General features: G+C 38.4%; 3 protein-coding genes across 4 annotated transcripts in view; 2 read left to right on the top strand and 1 right to left on the bottom strand.

Moving 5' to 3' along the window:
* The first annotated feature begins 731 nt into the window (after nucleotides 1–731).
* LOC128735535 (uncharacterized) lies at nucleotides 732–4,587 on the top strand. The gene is made up of 8 exons (XM_053830017.1): nucleotides 732–735; nucleotides 786–966; nucleotides 1,018–1,311; nucleotides 1,370–2,443; nucleotides 2,723–2,862; nucleotides 2,919–3,178; nucleotides 3,240–3,818; nucleotides 4,498–4,587. Exons 1-8 carry the CDS (start codon nucleotides 732–734, stop codon nucleotides 4,585–4,587), a joined length of 2,622 nt encoding a protein of 873 aa, XP_053685992.1.
* Nucleotides 4,588–6,516: 1,929 nt separating this feature from the next.
* The window catches only part of LOC128738405 (xaa-Pro dipeptidase), a 203,817-nt gene continuing 187,130 nt past the window's right edge, over nucleotides 6,517–23,203 (top strand). Inside the window, exon 1 of one of the 2 annotated variants that reach the window (XM_053833501.1) lies at nucleotides 6,517–6,768. The gene's annotated coding sequence lies outside the window, so the exon portion shown is untranslated. Of the gene's footprint in view, nucleotides 6,773–23,203 lie in introns of both variants that reach the window. The other variant, XM_053833502.1, reaches the window with a different exon arrangement.
* On the bottom strand, nucleotides 6,857–7,577 carry LOC128738406 (bolA-like protein 3). The gene is made up of 3 exons (XM_053833504.1): nucleotides 7,370–7,577; nucleotides 7,176–7,265; nucleotides 6,857–7,047 (listed from the first exon to the last, which is right to left on the bottom strand). The coding sequence occupies exons 1-3, from the start codon at nucleotides 7,412–7,414 to the stop codon at nucleotides 6,865–6,867; spliced, it is 318 nt and encodes a 105-aa protein (XP_053689479.1). The 5' UTR covers nucleotides 7,415–7,577; the 3' UTR covers nucleotides 6,857–6,864.

Here is a 23,203-nt window from a genome sequence, read left to right as displayed (position 1 = left end):
CCTATGGCCGCATGTCATAGAGTTCATTCGCGGTTTACATACTGAGTACCGCTTTTTTCTCAGGTCGCATAAATAGGGGAACAAAGAGAAACATAGTTAGATACCGGGCACTCCGCTGCTTATCTGGCCACGCTATCTTCAGCCCTGCGACTGATAAGAAATTTTGTTGCAAACTATGGTATCAAGACGAGCTTGCAACGATAGCACATGCTTCGGGTGTAGTCTTTGGTGAGCAGTTCAACCTGTAAGTTGAAGTGTAAAACGCAACAGGTGTGTTTTTATGTTGCGAAAATTTTATCACAAAAGTGTTTTGTAATACTTCAAAATAGAATGTTTAGGTTACATAGTGTTAACTATTGCCAGAAAACATCACCTTCTTTTCGTTTTCAAACTCTAATGGGCCCACAATCCAACGTGAATGACTTGTGAATCAGCCCTAAGAACCAAACCAGCATATTTTACTATCACGTTTCTTTTATCTTCATTTTTTATTGATCTAAAATCTAAAAGCAATGCTTTGAATCATCACAAAGCAAATAAATATTGACCTTGCATTTCAATTTGATAATGTTAGTAAAATATATACATTCTAAACAAACTTATAATAATTCTACAGCTACCTCATATGACAGCAAAATTTTATAGTCATTATTGCCGCGCAGCCTAATATTAGGATGGTGCAATTAAAGCAAACAAAATTACTCAGCCTTGGGCTGCTTTATACCTGTTACATGGGTAAGGTTTTTTTAAATCATAATTTATCAACCTACTAAGCGAAACAACAGTCATCCATGCGGTGATGGCATACAATATCCCTCAGGAATTGATCCACTGCTATCGGGGAAATTACACATTACCAACAGTTGGCTACAACCAGCAGCTATTGCTGGAACTGATACGGAAGATCGAGATGAAAAATCCAACCACGTTGGATATGCGCATGTTAAGCGTGGATTTGTTACATCGGTAAGCCGGTTAATTTACTCAGTAAATTAGGAATTCAATCGACTCTTTCAGCCTACGCGTAGACGGCATCGAGAAGGCTCCCGGCCTAAAGGAAACCGAATTCGTAACTCCATTCAGCGCCAGAGGTCTCATGGTACCTAAATATTCGCTTCTACTGCAACTTATTTCCAACATACCTGGCACGGTCGAGTTTGAGCAGTTTCTGAGTCCACTGGAAGTTTGTTTACTTCATCGGTTGCTTAGTAGTTCCGTTGAGCCGTACCAACGCGGTGATGAGCGTACAACTTGTCCAGGGACATTAGCTGATTCCAGAAATCCCCAGGCACCTTGGGTAACCCAAAACAAGTAGGTTTTCGCGTATGCTTTAGTGTTCATTGACGATTCAATTTAACGAATTTCACAGAAGCCAACGTAATCAAACAAGCAGTACAACCTTTGACAGGCCCATTTCGCGTTGTCCATTGGAAGGTGGAACCTATAGGAGTACCAAATATGGATCGGTTGCTCCTGGAGTCGTAGTCGCATCAATCGCTGCTGGTCTACAACCGCAGAATGTCCGTATCAGTGAATTCATCTCGGCATACAAACGAAAAAATCCCTACGAAAATCTAGAAACTATGGAACGAGTAGACACTCGTAAACAGCTGGAGAAACTTTTCAACTCGATGGAGGCGATCGATAACATATACGTGGCCGGTTTGGCAGGGGACTTAGCTGAAGTGTGCCTCTATCAGGGTCCGTACGTTGGAACGGACTTACGTGTCGGGTTGAATGGAACGTGGAATGATACGTATTTTCCGAGAGTCCGATATCTGGCAGAAAACCACAACGGTCGCTGGGAGATGACGGATAGTGAGATACTTTCGGGTATTGACGGATACTTCCTGGCGCAGCAGGTTCCAAACTTTGTCAACAAAGTTCGCCGGCTTCGGTTGTCGCAAGTGCTGGACATGTATTACAGCGATCGAGGAATTCCAATAATTTCCATCGAAAATGTGCGCAAACGAAAATTGCACAACAGTAGGTTGTTGGCACCGAAGAGCTCGAAGAATACCGAACTTCGAGAGGACTCTTTGGACGACCTTTTCAACGCCGATGGAAGAACTCGTCTTCGGAAAGTTTTTAATGACGATGAGCAGCACTCAATTAAAAGTGATCAATCCGCCAGTGATGAAATTAATAAGGCATGCTATCGGAAGCAGATTCTGCAGACCATCGAGCGCGATAAACTAAAGCAGGAGACGTTTAACTTTGTACAGGTTTTACAGTATGCGACCGGTAGCGTCGTTGTGGAAGACTCTCTAATGCGCCGAAATTGTGATGCAGCCGTTGATAGGTTTTTCAGCTATTCGACGAATCTTTTGTCAACGGTAGAGGATTGCTCTGCCATCGGTACTTCCGATGCCAAGCCAGTCGTTGACTTGCTGCTGGTAATTGATGGCTCAAGAAGTGCTTACGAAAATCAGAGACTTATATTGTGAGTGATAATAATGGCTGTGTAAAGGCTCCCATTACAGAGACTATAGATTACAGAGGCGACAAGGCACTCATAATCCGCGAAATTTTGAATCCAAGCGGAGAGTTACCTTTATTTATAATGGTACTCTCCGCTATGATTTAAAATTTAGCGGAGTTTGAGTGCCTTGTCGCCTCTGTAATTTATAGCCTCTGTAGCTCCCATACCAGTACCAACATGATCGTACATGTATGGAAGCTTCCAAACTGATTAAAATAATAACCTTTTATTATTTTCCAGCCATGTGGCTGAAATGGCCGACATCTCTATTTACGGATCGTACATGTCTGTTATACATGGTCAAACGGGAGAGTTTATCGTTAATCGAACTAACAGTGTTGCCAGTGTTTTTGAACAACTTGCCAGTCTTAATGGCTCTTGTGAGTTTGTGCACTGTCCATAGTAAACAACCCTTATTCATTGTATACCTTTGTAGATCCTTCATCCCTCTCACTGTCCAAAAGCTTTAACTCTATTGTCAATAGATTATCTGCTCAGATGGACGAAGAACGATCCTACAGAGTGGTGGGTGCTAGTTCGCCTGTAATCCTAGTTATATCTCAAGGTCAAAAAATAATACAATCGGATTATGACAGTGCTCGTCGAATTCTGACCAGTTCATTCGAGCAGTTTCCTGATTTGTACTTTATTTTCTTAACCAATGATGTTGGGACATTCAGTCAGTTGACCGATTTTGTAAGTTAGCAGTTCTAACCTTATTTAAGAACAGAATTATAATTTTCTTTCGTTTTGATAGACGGGGCTTTCCCATAGTCGCATTCCAATAGAGGAGCACTACAGAATAATTGAATCAACATCGATCGACCCACAGCCTTTCAGTGAAGAACTGTATGCCATACTGAAGGCGTTTCCTCAACGGTTGATAGCGCCGTTCTGCCGAACATCCTCCAATCGAGATATGTGGCGCAACGTCAACATACGCGAAGAGTACGAACAATACATTAGTCCGGGCGTGGAGCTGCGTTATCGTATCAATCGAAACTTCCTCTGGAATACTGGCAATGTTGAGGTTCAATTTCAAAACTCTGCGTACGGAGAGTTTACCGTATGTGGAACATTCAATAGAGAGCTGGCGGGTTTGTACTGTAAAACTACAACACCGGAGCAGGATAACGTGTGGTTCAACTTCACCGGGTTATGTCAGGGTGATGCGGAATTTCAATGTCCGTCTCTGTACTTCGTCGTGCAGCTAGAGAATTCTTTCATGCGTTGTACCGAGAATGACTGCCGCTATCCGGATCAGGTTCGGATGGTCATCAAGCATCAAGGACTGCGATGTCCGATGGATACGAACGGGTTTGCAAGTAGGATAGTTGTAAGCGAATTAGGTATATTAATAGCAACTTTTATAACGTTGTTGAATTTATGCTTAAGATGATGAAATATTCAATACAATTAATTTTATATTTATTGAGAATTTGAACTTGTGCAATTCTAGAATAACATTTTGGCGCATTCAACAACTTAGTCGTCCACCAAGGTCCTTATTATTTTATATCGTGTTTATATCTAACATACACTAGGTTTTCAGCATGTAATTTACGACGAACTGTTCCGATTGAACTATCGTACTTGCACCATATACAAAACAGTGCCTAATTCTGAACAGTTGCAAATTTTTCATAAATATTGACCAAATTCTAGCTATTCAAACAATTTAATCACTACATCTGATGATTTCATAGTACTAAAATGGTTTAAATAGCTAGAGTTTTGTCAATATTTAAGAAAAATTTGCATCTGTTCAGAATAAAACACTGTTTTGAATATGGGGCTTGCACGGTGCTTGTTCTGCTTCCCATTTAGGATGGTATCAACTGGAGTTGGAGTTTTTTCAAGAGATAGAGAATAGTTTGGACATCTCTGTCGCTTCTCCAAGGAGACAAAAACCTTCTCCAGGGGACTCAAAGTGAATCAACTTTTTATCGGGCGTCGTTCGAATGTTTGGAGATGCTCTAGGGTTGGTGGACTTCCTCCTTCACTGAACTTCTTAGGCCATGCCTCAGGAAATCAACAAAAGTGTTGAACTGCGGCAGCAGCAAATTGATCTGAAGTATGGATTTGAATTGATCGAAGAATATTAGCACTTTTGCGACTAGCTCCATCGGACGTCAGTTTATCCACGGCCACGGACGCCCTAACTATATATAACTTGATTGACAAACCGGCCATAATTGCTAATTGCATCGAGATAGAATATAAGCTGCTGGATGGCGGTATCTGGAAAATGGTGTTTAATCGTTTTTGGACCACAATGACTATTTATACCCGAAGCGACCAAAAAAATGACTCGGAACATTTTAAAACGACGCTTTCCTATAGTCAAGTTGAAGCCATATTCATGGATACTCTCGAGCTGTTCTAGGACTGTCGTTCAAGTAGAGTTCGACTACGTTATTACCAACCAGCAACCATGCTACCGATTATGCGCTGGAATGTAATTGGTGTGGTATTCCACTGCGAATTTTGGCTTTGTTTTAAACGGGGTGGTGCGTTCAAACCTTCATTTACAACTGGCAGAAGCATCAAGTCTGAAGAAGCACAGAAAGTGGCAGAAACAGCATTTAACCTTCTGCGTTATTCTGAAGTTTGTAGTGTCTTCCCGACTCATATCTGCGGTTTTATTACATCCAATAGGTTGCTGAACATTTGTTCTCAATTCGAAAATAAATAAAATCTGAAGATAGGGGAAAGGCGGTAAAGACGGACACCTTAAGGTAAAGACCCAATAACTACTCAAACATAACTGTATTGATCGCAATTTTCGTACAAACCGAACCTTTAAGTCTCTGTCTAATAAAGTTACAACGTGTGCTGGAAAATTTCTTCCAAAATTTATGCTTTTTTTATTATTATAAACATCATGTATAAATCAGAGTTTAAGCGCCTGGGCGGGAAAGACGGACACTTGCTATGGGAAAGACGGACACTTGCAAAAAGGTGTCACGCGTCGTCGAATTATCAGTATTAAGAAAGGTTAACATATTTCATCATGTATTTAGGAAAGAATTGGTTTGGGAAAACCCCCTTCCCGATCCCCCCTTTGAGCGAGAAAATAGAACGATTCCCTTCAATATTTTAAGTAGTGACGAATTAATCGTTTCTAAAAGTTGGCTTATTCCGACTGTTATATTACTTCTGGTTACTTTTTCATATATAATATGTAAGTATTTGCAATGTTAAGTCGTTGTTGGGCAAAATGGGTTCAAAATCTGTGTGTCCGTCTTTCCCTACCGTTGGGTGTCCGTCTTTCCCGACTTGGATACCATTTTTTCAAACTTCAATAACTTTTCACTGAATATTCGAAAAATCACTAGGTTTCCAATGGATATTCAGTGAAAGATCAAACTAACGCAATGTTGTCGGTTTAGCATGAATATGTTGTTTTTTAACGATTTACCAGCTATTTTCTCTACACGCAAAATTACATCGGTTAGCGTAAATACGCATTTTTTCTTTGTTTTGCTTATAAATTTGACAACCGCGCTGCTAAAAATCGGCAGTTTAGTCCAAAAGTGTTAATTCAGTTTATAGAAACATTTCCCATCATTGATTTGATTCAAAAAATTATGGTTTATGAACTATAACAAGTGTCCGTCTTTCCCGCAGTGTCCGTCTATACCGCCCTTCCCCTACATGATTCTATAACAAGAATTATTAAGTTAAGTTTAGGTGTCCAGCAAACTACCACGTCAGCATGAGATTAGGGCACCTCAGCTGCCGAAGGTTAAAATTGCTTGCGGTCTGCAATCCCCCTGACGAAAAATCTTTTTCGGCTTCTTTCGTCATAAGGTCATAACGAGTCTCCCACCGCCCACAGACAATCACCAGTTTGCTAGTCGCCACCCTGTGTCGATAAAGCAGTCATAAAGCTCGGAACTTCTGACAGTCAGCTGTTTTTATACCCGATGCGTATTTATTTGCGGTTCGTGTGCAAATCAAACAAACAAACAAAACGAGCTGCATATTCCATTCTATTCTTCTTCATGCAATACGTTTGATATCATTATCAAATTAAGTGGTGTGTTGAGTTATTAAATCGGTTAGTGTAAATGATATTTTCCCACAGTTGCGTATTCATTTGTGGTTTAGTGTGTTATCGGTGTTATCAGTGAAATATTCTCGAGTAAGCTATAAGAAAGTGGTCGTTATAATTGTTCAAAACTGTTGTGATTTCAGTGTGAAGAGTTGTTTAGGTAGCCATTGCAGATTTTACATCGTTTCAAGTGAAGGCCGTCCTTCAAAACAGTTCAACGGATTACAAAGTAGGTGAGTCACTCTAAATTTACATGTTTTAATTGTAATGTTTCTGTAACAAACTGGAGAATAAATCAATCAGGCAGTTTAGGTTAACAACTCATTTATTCAGGAATAGACGTATGTATCCTAAGCCCGTGCATATCTTTGATTTCCTTTTTAAGTGTTTCGGTTATTAACCGATGCTGCTTAACCGTTGAAAGACCTTCGAATTCAGCGGTTTCCACGTAGATTTCGTACATTGAGCCACATCCACCGGAGATGTCGCTTACCACCACGTTTCTAGCCTGCAATTGAAATGAAAATGAGATTAGATTACAATAAATAGCTTCACCTAAGCTGGGGGCATTGAATTCATTGGTCGTTTTGTTGTGGTTGTGCCTCTATGACAACTATCAATCATCACTTGGATTACCTTTGGGAATTTGCTCTGTAGTACTTTGCGCAATGTTTGTTCGGAATTTTTATTCGTGCCGTTTGTTCCCGACCACACGCGACTTAAAATCTAAAACAAAAGAAATCAATTAGCTAAGAATCTTTTAAGATACAATTGCAGTCGCAGTAAAAACATAACCAATATAGCACTGCTTTCGTAACACCTCCGCTTACCGAAATACACCGCTTGCCGGTTAGTTGTACTAGGTTGGTATTCATATTTGTTCAACACTAAATTTTCAATGATCAGCAAAAGTATAGTACGTATTGGTTCAACTTCGAAGCCGTTGGTTTTGCTTTTTACAGCCTAATTCGACAGTTTATTTCGTTTTTTCCATGAGCGAGTTCGTAATTCTATCTGCAGCCAGATGAAATTGTTATGAAACTGAACGCATGCTGGCTGGCCTACTGTATCGACCCGGCGTGTTGATTTTGTTTTTCTTGTTTCCTGCTGTTCTGCTATTCTACGCAGAGCTTTCGGATGACGTTTAGCTTTTACTGCACAGTGGGTAATTATGGAAATCATTTGGTATCGTTCTGATTCAAACTTAGAACAGTCTCAAACTTCGAACACTTCAGAATAAAATGCTCGTTAGTATCACTAATATGATAAAATATTATGCTTATTGTACACCATCGTGTTCGTTAGAATGTCCTCTATCCGGTGATGTATGACATTGAACTGTCGGACTCCTTGTAAGAAATCAGCAGGCGCTGGAAAAAAGTAAGAACTCAGATTTTAACTTCGTTCGCATACTCTTAGCGTTTCGTGCAAAAGTAACTGTTTTTTCGTTTGCATTATTTTACCAATTTTAGGACATTTACCTTCCCACTGCGCGATTATTAGGTAAGTGCAAGATATATATGTACTAAAGCATAGTTAAAATACAATATTTCATGCATTATTTCAAAGATATTAGATAAATAAAAAGTGTTCGAAGTTTGAATCAAGTTTTGAGGTGTGATTCAAACTTCGAACACCCACGAATAATATCCGGTTTTTCCGGGTTTTCCTTCGGGAAAATTAATTGTCTGCATTGATAAAGCTGTAGAAAGTCAACTTCCTTTAGATGTGGTTCATGGAGTTCGAGAATATTAGCAATTGACTTCAGAAATATGGATTGAAACTAATTATTGTGTGAAAAATTCAAATGTGGATTTAAAAGAACAGTGTTTAGAAAAAGGATGTAATTTCACTTATTTAAGTTAAATGACACTAAAAACATTAATACTTTTCAAAGTAATACATGTATTCGATGTCTGAGACTGAAATATTCGAGCTTTGAATGTCGACCATGAAAGTGTTCGAAGTTTGAATCAAAACCGAACAGCAGTTTTTTAGTGTTTTCCATTATGAAATAACATTTTATCCTCAGTTTTTAAATTTTCCCATGAAAATAAATAAATTGTCATGCTATTGAACCATTCATGGGGGTAGAATAAAGATGTTTTCGAACATTTTACTTTGAAGAAAGTTTAAGCATGGCTTAAGTGTTCGAAGTTTGAATCAAAACGGTACCAAAATTAAACTTTGGGCTAAAGTCACGAGATTATCGTGAAAGTTTGACTCTACTGATTCTTGCTCTGCTTATTTCATTCAAAGTGGTTGTCAGAGCGTTGCGCAGCATTCGATACGCATTGGTGTCATCTATGTTCTTGACGCAGTGATTTCTCACGAAACTACGTACCAGAAGTAGAAATGTTCTGCGAATACGTTATTAACTATTCACTTCAACTGTTAACGAGGCAAATGGATTTTATTGCCGTTTTTTATTAATTTCAAATATTTTTCTCGGTAATGCGAAAATAAAATTATTCGTTTTTCTTTTGCATTCTGAACATCGCACTTTAGACTAACATTAAAAATTCTGTTTTTATTGTCAGCTAGTTCGCACGCCCTTCTTTGGCTCCTTATCATAAACTATGGTATCAAAGGTTGGCGCCTGGGGGTTTATGAAAAATGAAAATTTCGAAACGACAATAAAGTAGCGAGAAGTCATCAACCGCCGGACAGCCTCTATGCCCGAACACTAGTGATTTCTCTAATACAGCAAAAATTCGTTAATTGGTGGTTCGTTAATTGGGCGGTTCGTTAGTTGGGTGTTTGCTTGGGCTATGTGACAACTTCAATGTCAAAATTGTGTGGAATTTTCGAGTTTAGAAATTTCTAACAACTGTCAGTCGGCCTAATTAACGAATTCAGGCTGTACAAAGATGGATAGAAATGTTTGAAAAGAATGGCACAATGGTAAATTGTAGATTTTGTGGTATCCCAATTATGACGTCTTTGTTTCAAAAGATAAACAAATGAGAACTATTGAACGTTTCAGCCATTTAGTAAAACAAAGAAAATCGAGAAAATTTCATTTAAGTGCAAGGGAAATATTTCTGAACGTCAGGCTTGATGAAATTGTTTTTCGGAAACGGCTTACATTAGATATGATTTGATCTAGTTTATATCAAGATGAGTTACAAAATCAGCATTCTGTTCTACTGTACAACTAAATTGTAACAAAGCGTGTTATAAGTAACAGAACGAGATAGAATCTTGGTAGAACATTTTGTGCGTTGCAAGTTTATCTATCACATATATAACAAAGTTTGATAGAAATATCAACTTGAACTACAATTCTGTAATATTTTTGATAGAATCATCTTATCGGATTGCGTGTCCTCTATGGGCGAACATCATCTTGTCCTCTATGACCGGACAGTAAAATGTTCAGTGAATTATACTTACTTATTCTGCAACTTCATATTACATATACACTCAAGTCGCTTTTTACGCGAAGGATACGTCCCGTGTAAATCAAAACAAATTTGAAATTCGCGTAAAAAACCAAAATTTCGCTTTAAAAAAAACTGTGGATTTCAACACTACGCGAAAAAATAGACGTTTTGAGCACATCCGCGTAAATTCTGAAATTCGCGTAAAAAAAATCGCGTTAATTCCGAAATCCGCGTAAATTCCGAAATTCGCGTAAAAATAGTAGGGTAAAAAATAAACCGCGTAAAAAGTGACTTCAGTGTATGCAACTTTCATATGTATATCATTTGGATTTTTGTGATTTGTTGATGCAAAAGATGAGGGTTTATGCCTGTTTGCGAAAGGCGTAAGGCAAATAATGACCGGTTACCTCAAATGGGCTTTTCCCTGCTCCAAATAAACCAAACTTCTTTAACTACTATGGAAATTAAATTAGATTATTTATTTTTAACTTTTTTTTCTTGGGGGCTTCAACCAGTGGTTGGTTCGCCCCAAATATTAAATTAGATAAGAAACACATAGGGCAGCAAAATATCTGGTTGTCAACCTATCAGCGTGCTTTACTAGTGGAGTTGTCAGGGTTAGTGGAGTGCTGGTTTTAAGGGGAAACAGAAAATGGCTCAAAGATGACTGGATAAATGGCTACCGTTCGATACATGTATTGTTTTGTACCGTGGCAGAGCACGTAATCTGCGCTTCCAGTGCTGCTGCTATAATTTCCTAAAACTTGTCATTCCATTTATCGACCCGCTATATATCAACAAACGCTCAGCAAAACATAGTTACTAATTGAAAATAATTGCTACGGACCATATGATCTATATCTATACGTGTTCATAAAACGTATAATCTGGAATTGGTTGCTCACATATTTCGTTGCACTTGCGCTTTCCGAAAAAACAACACGGTCTCAAAGTTTCGCCACATGAATGAGCTTTTAAAGAGCTTTCTGATTTTACAGCTTAGATAAGCTTAGAGAAAGTAAACAAACTAACAGCTGTCCAGCAATCAAAAACTCGCCTTCAATGCAAACCGATTAATTAACCATCCTATTGATCCTATACATTATACAGCTGCTGCTGCAAAACTTAGATGAATCGGAATGTCTTGATAAAGAAAATAAACCATTTTTCGGGATGTTCGTAGGCGGTGCGGTTAGCTGTGGATCAGCTGTGTTTATGGTTGCAACATTCAAATAAACGTTTAGGTTTTTAACGAACGTTAACCACTTTCGGTATCTCCTTAATAGATCAAATTGTCATGTCCGACAGTTAAGGGGGCAGTTTTGTATTTCAACAAATTTATACAAAAAACACTATCTACTTTAAAATTTTATGCAGTGCAAATTTTGCAGCTTTGTATTGTTGACGTAGGACTACGTCTTTGGTTACTATACTGGGACTGGGTAGCACTTTGTAAAAACCAATATAGAAGTGTAACGTTTGAATGAAAGATTTCAAATGATAATAACTACCAAACTACTGCAATCGAACGAAAGGAAACTGAGCAATTTATATGTCGTTGGATAGATAAAATGACCAGCAATTTTATGGAGGGGGTAGGGAGCAATTTTATGGAGGGCGTAAGAGGGGGGGGGGGGCTCTTATACAAATAAAACACAAATATCCTTATATATAAAAAAGAAAACTAATCAAGCAAATGGAACCAAATTTGGCATGTGGGGATTTTAGAAGACAGGCTTGTTTTCTATGGTGTACTGAGACCCCTTTCTCCTTTCCCCTTCTAAGAGGGGAGGCTCCCATCCAAATGAAATACAAATTTCCTCATAACTCTAGAACTAATCAAGCAAATGGGACTAAATTTGGCATGTGGGGGTTTCAGAAGACAGATTGGTGTACTGATCAAGCAAATGGGACTAAATTTGGCATGTGGGGGTTTCAGAAGACAGATTGCTGTACTGAGACCCATCCGTCTTTTAATCGAGGGGGCTCCTATACAAATGAAATACAAATTTCCTCATAACTCGAGAACTAATTAGGCAAATGATGGAACCAAATTTCAATGATCCATTTGGCTGGCAGTAAAAATATCTATCAGTTATCTACATTTATCGACTGCTTCAGATGTAAAGATATTCCCACTTTATGCAGATGCAGATGTGGCGGATCATACGATGAGTGCTTATGGACTAGAAGATGGCGAATTCAATTCCCAAAAAAAAACATTTTTAATTAGCATACTTATACGAATTAAAGTTATTCGAAATGAAAAGTATCGCGTTCGACAATGTTCACGGCAAAATAAAAATGACGCGTTCCATTTTTTTAAATTTAAAAATAGATTACTTTTGGCTGCATAAAGGTTGATGAGACGTTGATTATGCGACTGGAAAAGCATATTGCAAAACTATTTCTTGTACTAAAAATAGAATTGGCATCATTGCGCAAATTGGTTATTTAAAAGCGCGCAAAAGCCCCTATTAAGCGGCATTGCAGCTTCGAAAGTAGCTATCAACCAGGGGTGTGAAATTGCCAAATTTTGCGGACTAAACATCCATGAATGGCGATAATTTGGAACCAGCCAGCTTACCGAAAATAGCAGCTAATATTAGTTAAATAGCTAAGAGGCTGTGTTTAACTGCTTTCTAACTAGTTTGATTTGTTTTAAAATGAATCAACCTTTAAATAGACACCAGAACCAAAAGTACCAAAATCAATGAGTGGGACATGTACAATGTATGCGGTTTGACAGCCACACCACCCCGCTGCTACCAACAAGCCCGAAGCTTAATAAAATCACCAGATTTAGATGTTTAAGAGCGGAAAAAAGGTTTTTATTTGTAAGCCTAAACCATAGTTCAGCCACAGGTTGAATAAAATCAGCTATAAAAGCGTTTGATCAGCCTGAAATTGTTACTTGGGATATAGCAAACCTAAAAAATGATAATGTTCTTACATTTTCTATAACAAAATAAATTTTGCCCGCTGTTCTGGTCAGAGCTTTTTAGCTGTCAGAGAGCTTTTTTTTTAAACCAATTTGGTTATGCCATTCGCCACCAGAGTAAACAGCAATTGATTCAGTGTGGTCAATTTTACTCGTATATAATGAGACATAAATTTAAATTCGGCGTATTCTTTCGACTTAAGTTGTATTATACGAACCTAAATGTTATATTAACATATTACATATTTACAAATATACATATTCTGGAATAGGAAGGGAAAAGGCTCATTTAAGGTGGAAACCTTAAATAAACTGAACTTAAACTGTCATAGTTTTTTTTTATTTATTTGAAATGCTTCTTTAAACAATTTCAAAATACTTAAAAGCATTTTTAAAACAAAATTCTATTTTACTTAAAACTAGTACGCAAAACGTGTGGTTCAAAGTAAGTATTTATGAAACAAATAATCTGGATGCTCATAGAAAGTTGACACCGTTGACCCAGTCCGCCATATAATCAACAAATTGCCAAAAAATGTGCAGAAGAATCCATATTTAGGTAAAACACAATAGGGTACTTGATCCAATAGTTGTGGTAGTACCAATAGTTGCGCTACTATTCATTATTAATGCATATTTTCGTCACCGTAGTATTTTAGATAAAACAATTACATTCATTATATAAAACAGGTTTTTAAAAGTATTGGTAGTTAGACTACACCATTTAAAATTAAAGCATTATTTGCTAAAATGCCAATTTTCCAAAATCCAACGGGCAGTTGGAGCGCACAACTATAGGCGCTCATCTATAGTTTTGCTACGATGTTTTTTCACTTAGCAACCTAGCGATGTATATGGAATACCACAATTAAAGGCACATCAAACTTAATTAAGGAAACATTAGCGCAACTGTTGGTACAATATAATAGAATCGAAAAATTCATTTTTTCTTTATAAAGCTTCTCGTACAACGAAAGCAATTGTCTTGCCTTGTGACAAATACCTTGTATTTGATAAATTTATATCCCACAAGCATTAATTGAAGCATATACCTCAATAAACAAACAAAATGATGTTATAATGTGCTTAGTAGCGCAACTAATGGATCATCTACCCTAATATTTACTGCAAGTACTTTCAACAGAAAATCAGTTGATGTTTTTGACTGTAGAAACTTGACAAAGTTTAATATTAAATAAGCCATGTCTTTCGGTTTTTATATGCTAAATATTGCGCTTAATGTGAAACAATTCATTCACTTTAATGGCAAACTCTCGATAGTTTCAAGTTTTGATAGTTTTCAGTTAAAATATTCTGATGCAATGATATTTTTTTTAAATCATCATCAGCGTCAGCTTTTTGGTCTATAATCTCAGGAAAATACACCTCTAGCTTGACGTCAATAACTGGACAAATATTTCGTCAACAAACGGGTTAACGCTTGTGTGTGCCAGCTAAATGCTTCATCAAACAAATCGTTCGACAGAACCGCTAAAATGTGTTCGTAACGAGACAGTTTATCTCGACAACAGAAAACATGAACACCAATTTTCGACAGCTATGTTCTCTTCCGCACCGGCCCGCCCCGCCCCGTCATCAGACACCATTGTTTACGGTACCTTTTCTCGCTAAACTGGTTAAGATCGGGTGTCTTCTCATCTCGTGTGCTAATAAAAGCTTCATTGAACCAGATTTGTTTTCATTCACGTTTTGTTGTTTTCATAAAATTTTCCTATTTGCTTTCTCTGGAAAGCTATAGAAAGCTCCAGTTTTTTTTTTTTTTTTTTTTTTTTTTTTTATTTATTTCTTCTAGGGAAGGAAAGCCCGTTGGAGTGAAGCTTCTTTTAAGCCTTTTCTCCAATAGGCACAAAACCTTCAATCTTTTCTGTTTCACAATACATGTACTTCCAGTGAGCTTAGTTGCTCTTTTAAGGAAGTGCGGTAAACTAGAAACTATCACAATTCATTAGTTATATAATTATATGAAAGGATAAATTGAATGCCTGATGATTATGTATATCGGTATGTTGAATTCGACGATTTGGTATAGACTAGAACCGTTTGGACCTTGTAGAGCCGGAAGAGTACAGCGTTGCAGAAGATCACAAGCAGCGCAGTCGAATGGCATAGATGTCGCAGCATGTGGTAACGGGTAGCAGGAGAACCGGAGATCATGGATTCAGGATAAACTGCTCAGTTTGCTGATGACTGGGGGGTGTCGTGGGTTCTGGAATCATCGGTTTTCTTACAGTAAAGTTGACCTCGCTTCCAGAGTAGCCCAAGCGCACGAAAACTAGACCATATAGAGCAACAGGAGAGCTTAAAACTCATCATCATCTATTTGCTGGTTGCTGGTGGTGCTGGTGATAATGGTGTTACCGGAGGTTGAGATCTGGAACCGTTGATTTACTAGAGTGGGGGCGTAGTATCTCTGGCTTCGGCCAGACATATACTTGTGCATGTTACCTTACAGTATAGTTGGCCACGCTACCAGAGTACCCCAAGTGCATGGATCCGTAGCCACAGGAAGGTGAAGAGTACAGTTGACAACAGCCAGATGATTCGAATTGGACGAAGACAATTTATTTGTGTCCTAACTAGGGCAGATAGTTCGCCATCATGTTCCGCACGCGCAGCTTAACTTTATGTTTGAATTTTTTCCCAATTTGCTCAGATTTTAAGTCCGACGGCAGGCAATTGAAACGCGCTTTACTGTAATAAGCAACGGATTTTTTGCCCATTTCTGTATTTGGACGATTGACAACAAATGTTGCTGGGTTTCTTAGCTGATATCTATGTGATGTTCGAAGTAGGGTTTGATTGTGATGAGCTCGTGGGTTATACATAAAGTTATGGGTTTGACACAGGCACTGGATTTCACGCAGAGCAGCTATTGGCAGAATGGATGCGTTTGCATTGTTGTACAGGTCCAAGGTAGGATACAGATGAGGTTTTTTGTACACCACTTTCAGACATCTGTTTTGTGCGGCTTGTAGTGGCTTTAATCGCGTCTTTGTAGCAGCAGCCCAAATGGATACCAGATATTGGAGCTTGGATTGAATGAAAGCGTGGTACATGGTTTCCAATACCTTCTGCGGTAGAAACTTAGAGACTCTCCATAATGCTCCACATGTTGAGCTAATCCATTTTTGTAGATCTGCAATGTGTTGATTCCACGACAACGTGGCATCCAGATTTAGACCTAAGTACTTAAAGCATTCTACTTTGTCTATTCTTGTTGAAGACACTATAACTTCCGAGTGAGGTGGAACTCTCAGACGCGGGGAGTGAAACATGATATACTTTGTTTTCGACAAGTTAAGAGACAAAAGATTTTCCGCAAAGTATCCTTCAAGTTTTCCCATGTCTTCTGTCATTTGGCGAATTATTTCTTCCGGATCTTTGTCCTCATATGATAACGACGTGTCGTCAGCGAATAGCCTTGGCTTTCCATGTAAGTCAATCTTGGCAAGATCGTTGATATAAATAAGGAACAGTAAGGGTCCCAAATTACTGCCCTGAGGAACACCTACTGTTAACGGTTTTTTTGAACTAGAAACACCATTTGCACAAACAAACTGGGTTCTACCGCTTAGGTAGCATCGAATTAGATCATTTGCGACTCCTCTAATTCCACAAATGTCTAGTTTATGGAGAAGTATTTGATGATCGATAGTATCAAATGCTTTTTTGAGGTCTAGAAAAAGCACTCCAACCATTTTTTGGTTGTCCATCGCCTTATAAATTTCATCAACAAGTTCACTTGTGGCTGTCAGTGTACTTGATCCTGCGCGAAATCCATACTGACAGTTATACAAGACTTTATGTTCGTAAAGAAAGTCGGACAACCTGGATACCAATAGCTTTTCCAGTATTTTACTGAGTACTGGTAGAACCGATATTGGCCTATAATTGTTTACGTCTGTCTTACTGCCTATCTTAAAAATCGGTGTTACCCGTGCGACTTTGAGTACATCAGGAAACCTTCCGGTGCTGATACATTCATTAAATACATCCTTCAACAGAACGGAGAATATGGAGTGGTGATCTTTTATGAATGATGCTGGAATTCCGTCTGGACCATTGCTTTTTCCAGAATCAAGATCCTTTATCAGAGGTATTACTTCTTGGGCTGTCGTTGGTCGCAGAAAAATGGAAGCATTTACGGGAGTGAGTGTGTTATACTTGTTTATGTCCTTATTGCTACGAATAGTTGATGCAAGCTGGGGTCCAACCGTACTGAAGAATTCTACGAAGGAATTGGCGACAGCTGTACTATCGGATGTTGACTGTCCATTTATTAGCAGTTCAATTTTACCAAGATCTCCCTTTGTGCGTCCCATGATTTGATTAACGTTTTTCCAAAGTTCCTTTGAATTGGTCTCACAAAATAAACGTTCATAATATCTCTTCTTAGATTCATTTTTTACTTGCTGGACTTTCTTTGAAATGTGATTTAGGAGTTCTCGTGGTTGACTATCCAATGGCCTTCGTCTACAACTTGCTAAGATATTCTGTTTTATACGAATCAGCTTCCAAAGGTCGAACGACATCCACGGGCAGTAGCCTTTGATTCTTGCTTTGACTGACACTTTCTTGGAATATTGGTCCTTAAGTTTGGTATACGAATCTATCACATACATTAAACGATCTACTGCTGTTCCTTGTGGAATAGATTGGGTAACGATCTGGAATGCTTCATGCAGCCTACTTTGATTTACTATAATCTTTTCGAGATTTCGAATTTCAACAGTTTTCTCTAATTTAAACGTTGATAAGATCATGTTATGATCGCTAAGGTCATTTGCGATCGTTTCGTTAACAACTTCATTTACAGATTCTGAGCATATCACATGGTCCAATATGTTGTTGCTAACAGGCCTTGTGGGGATCGTGTTTGTTACTGTAAAGTTGTAACAATTTAGGAGGTCTACATATTCCCGCGTTACATTGTTATTTATCAGATTCACAGGTATATTGATATCTCCAACAATAACTGAAGATGAATTTGATCTTTCGACTGATAACATTCCTTCTAATTTTGCCCAAAGAGTTGTACAGTCAAAAGAAGGCGGTCTGTATATTCCATGAACGTTGAATGAAGATTCGTTCACTTTCATTCGAATGTGAATGTGGTGGTAACCTAACTCATGATGATTTTTGCATTCTTCATAAGCGACTGAGTTTCTTATATACATCGCCAAGCCTCCGCCAGATGCGTCAGGACGGCAAGAAAATATGCTTTTATATCCATTTATCTGGTACAATTTAGTATGAATTTCTCGGATCCATGTCTCTCCAATCACTATAACGTCGATGTTTCCTTTATACAAAGTCAGAAAATCCCCAATGCTCTCAAATTTATCTAAACAGTTCATACCTCTGATATTGAATTGAAGAATTCTTAAATTCGTACCGCTTGTGGAGACATTTTTATTCAGTTCGTCAACAGTATCATAATATAAATTTTTATTTCTAATTTGATCGAAAATACTTAAATAATGGCCTTACTACTAACAGTTCAATGTCACATTATTTGTTGGAAGTTTTTTGATTCTTGGACGATGGCCCCTGTTCAGGAGATCCTGCACTATCCGATGACAAGTTCAAAGCGCGTTTCGTCGACTTTTTTAGCATTTCCTGAATCTGGTGCTTACTGCTGACTTCTTCTACTTTCGCTCCATCTTGACGCTTCAACAGAATTTTCCCGTTCCTTCCAGGCCAGACGTATTTGTATCCAGTCGATACTTGAAACTCCTTGACTGCATTGTAGAGTTCTCTTCCGAAATCCGTCAATTCATCCCGTACAACTATTCTCGATGTTGAACCAGCGAAGGAACTACAAACAGCTGCCGTTGGTAAGATACCACGTGACTGCTTATGTGCGAAGAATTTTTCCTTAATTTGCTCTGTAGCAAACGAAACCAGAATTGGTCCGGACCGGCTTACAGCATTCTTCTTCACTAACCGTCGAGCATCCAGTACATCACCTGCCTGCAATTCACATCCAATGTTATTCGAAAGTTTGAAGACGAGATCCTTAGCATTCTCGTTCTCGGCTATAGGAATTCCCAGGATCACAGCATTTTTAGACACTGAGGATCGATTAACTTTTTCCATGTCCATCTCCAGTCGTTCATATGTCAACAACAAGTTGGTGTATTTTTCATTTAGAACATCCACTTCCTTCCTTATCTTTTTATTTTCCGCCGATAGGCCTCCTAGCTGTTGCTTAAACATATTAAAATTGCACTGCAGTTCATCAAATTGCCTTGCAAGAAACACCTGCGACTCCTCAATGTGTTTGGTTGTTTGTATCAGGACCGTCATTTGTGATTGAGTTTTCTCCACTGCACGACGAACATGAGCTGACTCTTCATTAGCATCTCTAACGGACTGCCCAAGTAGACGAATTTCAGCTATGACGTCATCGTAGTTACCTTCTTGCCTCTTACTATGCGCGGAAATGTCACTACACTCAACAGAGCAGAAGTATGGATGCTTCTTCACTTTCGCTATTGCATTCCCATATATCTTTTTACAACGAAAATGGGCGGACTTCTTGCACTGGGCACATTCGATGATTCGCGATGCATTTTCCTCTGGATTTTCACATACGTAGCATATAATTTTATCATCGCTATCCGATTCCATTCCAGCGGACTCTCGTTTTTCCTCTTTTGTTTTGTTTACTTTGTTATTGCGGTAGGCAGCAGGTAGTACGGTATAAGCGCATACAACTGATAACGTTGATAACGTCGATAGCACCAGCTATTCTGATGTTTCAAGAGATAACGCACTTCACTCAAACCGATTTGACAGAACGTAAACAATGTAATTTCGCCGTAATATTGGAAACAATGGCTCTCCTCAAATAAAGCAATTTTAATGAAATTTTGTTCTTCAGTGAGTCAGAAATCCACCGGAAAATCTTGGTTTATGGTTACGATTACCTCAAATGGACAGTTTAGACCCCAGCTGCCTGTATTCAGCTATCCAGTGTTGACCAATTAAAACGAATCAAGTAGGTATTTCACAAGTTTTTGAATGTTATTTGGGAGCACTCGTAACTGTTATCCTTCCACTTTCCACTTCCAATTCCTTCAAGTTTAGGTTCAACGAATCTGTCAAGGTGTTTGAATTTATTTATTCAATATTTGGTTATTCGTAAATGAAACAAGTGGAACATTTTCTACTTTTCAAAGTTTTTCTTAGTTTGGATTTCGTCAATGCGATTATGATAGCGAATCTACTATGAAATCACACACCACCCATGTGTGTGTATTTTCTGTTTTCCGCTCGTCATTTTACTTACTATCTTGCCGTTGATAATGCAAAATGCTTTTGAACGTTTTTGATTATTTTTCGTTCGTCACTCTGATCTCTCATCATTTCTGGCTTCGCCGCTTCTTCGTTTTTCATTTCAGTGTTGATAAAGCTTCCTGCTAGGGGCTTATCCCATTTCCTATTCGAATTTATTTTTTGTTAAACGGATTATTTTCCTTCCTTATGCTAGAGCTGTCAGTTTTTAATCTGTTGCTAATACCGCAGTGCTGTAGATTCATCTATGATAATTACTGCAACTGTTAAAATTCTACCTAACTTTCAAATACGATGTATTGATGCTGACAACAAATGAAGTAGAGCGGCGTAAAAATCAAATCAAGCATCAACTCACCGCAATCCATATTCGATTCGGTATTTTTAAAAACCTTTAGTGAATACGAGAATCAATTAGGTTAATAAACTTCCAGCAAAGTAGTCTTAACAGCTAGTCTCCTCTCGCTGGCGTTAAGCATCTAGCTTTCATCCGTCTTTATTTTAGTTCCTGAAATGCTATAAAATTGAGGTTATTGTTCCTTAGCCATCGTTTATGGGCGGTCAGAAAGATGCATTGAGCGTTCCTGCTGTAAACGATGTTATGATTATAGTTATAGCACGTCTTTCGTTTTGCTTCGGGAAGAAGTGTCCATAAAAGACCCTGGAAACCGACCTTATTGCGACCACGCAGACCCCTTCGCTGTTGTATGTTCGCTGTACCCAAGGTTGCCAACAGATTTTCCCGAAAATCTGGCGAATACAAATAAAAGTGTCTGGCAAAAATCTGGTGGTCAATTAGTCCGATGGGGAGGCGTTTTCCTGAAAAAATCTTGCTCGTTTTACTCACCGTAGATGCAAAATTTCGTCCAAAATTAGAAGTGATGACCTTTTTGCAAGACGGAGGATCGGAAATCTGGCAAAAAACTGGCACATTGCCAAATATCTGGAAGATTTTGAGCTTTGTCTGTTTGTCTGGCGCGCAATCAATAATCTGGCAAAATCCAGATTTATCTGGCATACTGGCAACCGTGGCTGTACCGTTCAGGCGGTTGGCGCTTCGAATGTTATGGAACTATCCACACACCGACACAGAAGACCTACGTGCAGCCATGCCTCAGACGGATGGTGGATGTTCCATAAGTCGACGGTTTTTCTTGCTTCCTTCTTTAAACTCATGTTTATTTTTTTTCGCTTTCGCGGCAAAGATGACGATGATGAAAACATTGATGATGATGCCGCATGCACTGCTGGGCCTGGGCGTTGGGTGTTCGTGTTGGTGATCTACAACGGCAATGGCATCGAGTTTACTCGGTGCTGAGAAATGCAACGTTCGTTTCAACACGCCACGGTAAGAAATGAGGTCTGAGAACATGGCGAAAGCATTCAAGGAAGAGGATGCAAAACATAGACGAAGAAAAACAACAATGCGCACTGCCCTGGGAAGAAGTAAATAAACTTCGGGCGCACAAAAATGCATGAGATTTCCTAGGCAGCTGTGTACCTAACGAAATGTGTTGCACAATTTTATATTGGTTTTTGACTTGATAGCTGATTATTGTGTTGAAAACAAACTTTTTTCTAGATTTTTATTTAGATTTACTCTAACGGTAAAAAACCCTATTATATCATTCAAATAACATGAATCGATAAATTGAAAGGTGATTCTAATCTAAACTTGCTACGAATTCTGACGATATAAAATTCCCGATATAGGGGAGTGTCGTCGTGGTTGGGCCACGTTTTGGAACTCGCCCATAACTTTCGTTTCAAAAGAAATTTCGGAAATCTAAATACTTCATTGCAAAGGTCTAAGAAAAAGGTATATTTCCGGAAAGTTTTGAACTGATTGCTTGAAAAATAAAAAAGTTATAGACATTTACGTGAAGACAAAAAATGTTGTCATAGTCGGGCCATGTTGTACAGGTTGGGCCACCGCAGAAAATGTTCGACATACGTATTGAAATTTTATATACAGCATGAAAAGAATGACTTCCGTGAACAAAGGCTCAGATAGGTACAAATACCCTATTTTTAATTGAATTTTTGCGAAATTTTGGCGATTTTGTAAAATTGCTACAATGGCCTTTTCCGAAGTGTACAACTACAATGAAAAAAAAACACCAAAAATCTAGGTTTTATTCGAATTAATTATGCTTTATTTCATCATATTTTACGAAACTGACATTCTCTAGCGATTATTGCGCTTCTGCACTTAAAATTATGGTGGCCCAACCATGACTACTCAAGTGGCCCGACCTGTGCAAATAGCACTTATCTAGTATTTTAGCTTAGCCTTCCCAAACACCTTACTGGAGGGGATTTTTCTATAGTCTTCGTGTGCAGCACAACACACTTCACACATTTTTAAAATTTATCTCGATAATTGCATTTCAAGAATCATTTCTTGAAGAAAAATTCATCGCGCCTAGAAAACTTTTTTTGTAAGATTTAGTCTCTGGATTCAGTACGGGTGTTTTGAATACACGATTGAAACTCGTAATATTGTGAAAAGTTAGCTGTCACAGTAAGAAGTTATACACTGGTTGTATCATAGATATCATGAGTTACTGAAACTGTAAAATTGTGATGGCCCGACCATAACAGTGGCCCGACGATAACGACAATACCCTAATAATTTCCCATCAACAATTAGATCAACAAAGTTCGTTTAGTGGCCCTATAAACTATGGTACCTCTTTAATAAGGCTAATTGGGTGAATATCGGTTCAGCAATCGCCGAGAAACAAGTAGTATTGGCAACAAATAGTAAATTATTTAGATTAGCCGTTTGGCAGACTCATCATCTGTTTGTTGACTTTAAGGCGGCGTACGATCCAGTCAAACGAAATAAGCTGATGAGCGAAGTAGTGCTGGAACTTGGTTTTTTGACCAAACTAGTTAGGCTGATTCGTCCGACTCTGGATGGGTCAAAATCATGCGTCAGAATATTGAGTCGCTTTTGGAAGGTTGGATGTACTGAAGCAAGTGGATTCCCTGTCTAACCTACTATTGTCTTA

Source organism: Sabethes cyaneus, chromosome 2, assembly GCF_943734655.1.
Source record: "Sabethes cyaneus chromosome 2, idSabCyanKW18_F2, whole genome shotgun sequence".
NCBI classification, from domain to species: Eukaryota; Metazoa; Arthropoda; class Insecta; order Diptera; family Culicidae; genus Sabethes; species Sabethes cyaneus.
The sequence above is the reverse complement of the archived record's forward strand: the minus strand, read 5'-3'. Positions and strand labels throughout refer to the sequence as shown.